At 43.5% G+C, this 4,155-nt stretch overlaps 1 protein-coding gene across 1 annotated transcript; it reads right to left on the bottom strand.

Moving 5' to 3' along the window:
• Nucleotides 1–328: 328 nt before the first annotated feature.
• On the bottom strand, nt 329–1,242 carry LOC147438502 (photosystem I reaction center subunit N, chloroplastic-like). The gene is made up of 3 exons (XM_086484603.1): nt 928–1,242; nt 653–778; nt 329–545 (listed from the first exon to the last, which is right to left on the bottom strand). Exons 1-3 carry the CDS (start codon nt 1,189–1,191, stop codon nt 456–458), a joined length of 480 nt encoding a protein of 159 aa, XP_086340729.1. The 5' UTR covers nt 1,192–1,242; the 3' UTR covers nt 329–455.
• Between the last annotated feature and the right edge of the window lie 2,913 nt (nt 1,243–4,155).

Raw genomic sequence — 4,155 nt, 5'->3', positions numbered from 1 at the left:
TTATGATCTCACGATGAAAATCCAACATCTCAAAAATTGAGGCTTGCAATATCGTCAACAATGATAATAATTCATCTTGCAGTGCCATTTTCAATTGCATAATACTCGTCAATAAGAGTAGGACTTCAAATTTTTCACCACCATTTTCAATGTATGATACTCCTCAAAGATTTATTAAAAAAAATCGAGGTGAAATACCAAGCCCTGTTTTTGCAATAATAATAAACACAGGTGGAAATCCAATGAAGAGATTGTGCTCGCCACTTGAACTTTTAAATACCATTGAATAATATTATGGGAGGAATGGGTGCCTAAATATCTCCAAGAGTAACAGCAGAAAAGAGCATATCTATATTCATCCAAATCTGATATAATTTCGACAAAGAAACCGGGGGCTCAGCAATCTGGTTATGAACAAGAGGCAACTAACTACCCAGCCCATTCAACAACTCCTCTCACCACTTCCAGAAAACATTGGATGCGCACTTGTACTTCTCCTTGCCTTCACACTCTATCTTCAGATCATCGGTGAGGAAAGGCACATTCTGCGCACGATCGCACACACACACACACACACAGGACAAGGGATTCCAATCAAAAGCTGCTGAAAAGATGTGATCTACAAAACGTCAAAAGAAATGCACCCACCCACCGTTTTCTTAGCAAGATCTTGGCAGCCGGTAAAATTCTGGGGAAACTTGCAAGTTCCAAAAGTGACGGTATAGGCTCGCGCCGTGTTCGCATAGCTGGTGGCGAGCCGCTTGCGGTCGTTCAGCTCCTACATGAATACATCAATCAGGAACAAAGGCTCCCTCACAACTTACACTCAATATCCTTCTTCAAGCATACACACACACACACACACACACACACACACACACACACAGAGAGAGAGAGAGAGAGAGAGAGAGAGAGAGAGAGAGTCACCTTGTTGGCGGCTGATTTAGCGAGAAGATCTTCGACGAGGCCGGCCTTGGCCTTGTCGGCAGAGGCGAACTGCGCAAGGCCACCACCAAGCAGCAGCGCCGCTGCGAGCTTCATCGCATCTCTGCGACCCGCGATCGGCCTGGCCTCTTGGCTTCCGGCAAGACACACCACCTGCGCGTTGCCACTTTTACTGCTGCTACTCGCCTTGGCCGGAGCAACGATGGTCGTCGAGCCGAAAAACAAGCTTGTGGATGACGCTGCCATGCCTTGTTCTTTGAGATCGCGACTCTGTGATTGTCCTACCTTCTAAACAGCAACCTACATGGGTGAGCACTGAGCAGGTATGATAAAGTGCACAGCACTCCTATTGGATGCACCTATTATGAACCGGATAAGCCCAGCTGCAATATTTGAATGGCAAAAATAATCTCCATCACTTTGAAGTTACAACTTCCTAACAGTAAAGGCGAGGGGGGGCCTTGATCTCGCTTTTTTGTTGGACATTGATCGTCCTCGGGATTTGTGCATCTCTGCCTGCAGTGGATCCCACGATGGGGTCTTCATTGAAGACCCCGTGTTCTTTAGTCATGTAAGGTGTGGAGATGCAACCTCGTAAAAACTAGCTAACAAGACTGGGAAAAAAAAAATACAACCTTCAATGGATTTCGAATTGAACCTAATCTTTTGGCTTCACACCATTCTTAAGACTACCTAACTTGGAGCACTGAAGAAGGGGGGGTGAGGGGGTCGACGATGGGGAAGTAGGCGCACCAGTCTCAGGGTGCCAATCTCTGGCCACTATGTTGACAGATTAAACCCATCCCAAATGTAAATCTAGACACCCTCCAAGGGCCAGGTTTTTTTGTTTTATATGCCTCACAATTCCCAATTGAGTACAACATGTGCACAAGTGTAGTAGCACCTAGCTTGGAGCTAGCAAGTTGGGGCATTGGCTAGATTAGCTTTGGTCCAAATTTTGGGCTATCCTAGTTTAGTGCACAATGCGATCCCCCTGCTTCCACCGCTTAGTACGCCTCGAGATCATCATGAGCCCCCCCCATCATAGATCTCCTTACTCCCTCTTCAATGCTTCGTGTTACTTAATGTAACGGCCACATCGCTACACAAAGGCCCATGTAAGACCAAGACTTTGGAAATAGATGCATTGGCAACCATTTCTTCTTAGAAGCATAACCACGAATACCTTCAACCACATAGCAAGGAAATAAGCTTGTGAATCCCAAAAAAGTTGATATCAAATTGCATCCATGACTTGGCACTCCATGTCTGTTAGGTATTCAAACCCGGATTTAGTGGTCTAAACACGCAGGAACAGGTCCTTGAGGCATGCAGATAAGACTCAGTTACTTTTTTAGTGTGCATGGCGAGTTTGTCTTTATATATTGTAAGGTTTTTACACTAAATAATATCAATCATAACATGTTGTTTAATCTCCTGCTGACTCTCTCTCTCTCTCTCTCTCTCTCTCTCTCTCTCTCTCTCTCTCTCTCTCTCTCTCTCTCGTTCTGCCGGCGCCCAGCTTCTCGCCATGGCTGCAAGGCACCATCCACTATAGGCCTGCAACTCATCGCCTGCTCTCGGCCTTTGCTCAACATGGAGCGGGAGCGACCGCTTGCAGAGGGGAAAAACCGTCTTTCGACCTACACCAATTTCAGCATACCACTATCAACCGAGTTGCCTTTGCTTGCTGGTGAGATCTCGACTCTTGAGCGCCTCCAAATTCGGCATCTATAGCCTGCTGCAAGCCAGAAGATCTTCCTCACTATCGTTTGTGCGCCATCTCTACAGTACAGAGAGCTCGATTTTATTTTGCTTATTTCACATTTCATTTTAGTGGCCACCCAGTTTGATATTGAGGCCTTATGCAAGCGGGTATTCACACCCTCAGTCCTTCCAACAGCTTATTCACATTGTCTACTTGGTGATCGGGTAGCATATTGGTCCTTAATCTTGAAGGTTTAAACAGTAAGTTTCATACTAGCAGTAATATGAAGGCAGTATTTTTCCCGAGCTTGAATTATTTCAAGGAAAGAAAAAATTTGATTTGTGGACTTATGCAACACTTGATTCTTTGAAAAGGATAAATCGAGTGTGAAACTTATCAACGATAATAGTTGTAGCAAGCGACAAGAATTTATTTTTTGACTTCAACAACGGTGACCATAGCAGCAATTTTATCCAGCATGGCATCAAAAGTGGATAAGTTTAATGGATTCGGCTTCCACACCTAGAAAATTAAAGTGAAGGGATATCTGATGCGGAAGAATTTGTGGAGCGTCGTCAAGCCGCTATCAGCCACGCCGACGAATCAAGCACATCCGCTGCAGTTACCAGAGCGTTATCTGCCGAGCAACAACGCAAGGATGAGCAAGCATTAGGTATTATTTTGACATCTCTCGAAGATGATTTTATTCATTATCTGGATGACATACAATCTGCTAGCACTGCCTGGATACAGCTAGAGAAGGTTTTTGGTGCTAAAGCTAAGTATTCAATGATAAGTCTAAAGATGGAGTTGTATTCTCCTGCTATGTATGCTGATGAAAATAATGCATCTTTAGTTAATCGTCTAAAGAGTATTAAAACTCAACTTGTTTATGTCGAAGACCCACTACCAGAAGAAGATCTCATACCCATTTTGATAAAAAGTTTGCCTGATAAATTCCATCAGATTGTTGTTGTTTTAAAGGAGAAAGATCCGCTGCCCTCCTTGGATAGTATTATCAATTCATTGCAAGAAGAAGAACGAAGGGTACCCTGTACCAATTCTCCTATTATTCCTGGTGCATACACAGTCTCCAATGCAGTATCCCCCATCTGTTCTTCTGATACTTCCAGTGCCTATGCAGTCACTAATTGTGCTGCTACCTCAGCTTCATCTTGACCATTCAGTGGTAAAGATCTTGTGCCATTTGTGGGCGCAACAATCATCAGACAAAAGACCGTTTCAAGAAGAATCCTTGTGTTCATTATGGTAAAACAAATCAGTCGTCAAATCAAATTCATATGATTGAGGGAGATACTGAACCTCCAATATATTTTGTTGACAATGAAGCCTTTTAGTTCAACTCTTTTCATGTTTTTTGTTTTTAGTCAAAAAAATTGTACAGGCTATAGACAGTACCACACATGAGTGGTAAGACCTCTCAAATTATCATTTTTTGCTCAAGTCCTATTTTGTCCTACTTTTCATGAGGTTAGTGGTTA

The sequence above is a fragment of the Adiantum capillus-veneris genome, chromosome 16, assembly GCF_014529385.1.
Source record: "Adiantum capillus-veneris isolate H3 chromosome 16, ASM1452938v2, whole genome shotgun sequence".
Classification (NCBI taxonomy): domain Eukaryota; kingdom Viridiplantae; phylum Streptophyta; class Polypodiopsida; order Polypodiales; family Pteridaceae; genus Adiantum; species Adiantum capillus-veneris.
The sequence above is the reverse complement of the archived record's forward strand: the minus strand, read 5'-3'. Positions and strand labels throughout refer to the sequence as shown.

Bases quoted from the DNA above. Each gene is read 5' to 3' on its own strand.
- LOC147438502 (XM_086484603.1), bottom strand. From the start codon at position 1,191: ATGGCAGCGTCATCCACAAGCTTGTTTTTCGGCTCGACGACCATCGTT. The intron at 779-927 runs GTGACTCTCTCT...GTATTCATGTAG, and splicing joins CTAAATCAGCCGCCAACAAG to GAGCTGAACGACCGCAAGCG. The intron at 546-652 runs GTGGGTGGGTGC...GATCGTGCGCAG, and splicing joins AAGATCTTGCTAAGAAAACG to AATGTGCCTTTCCTCACCGA.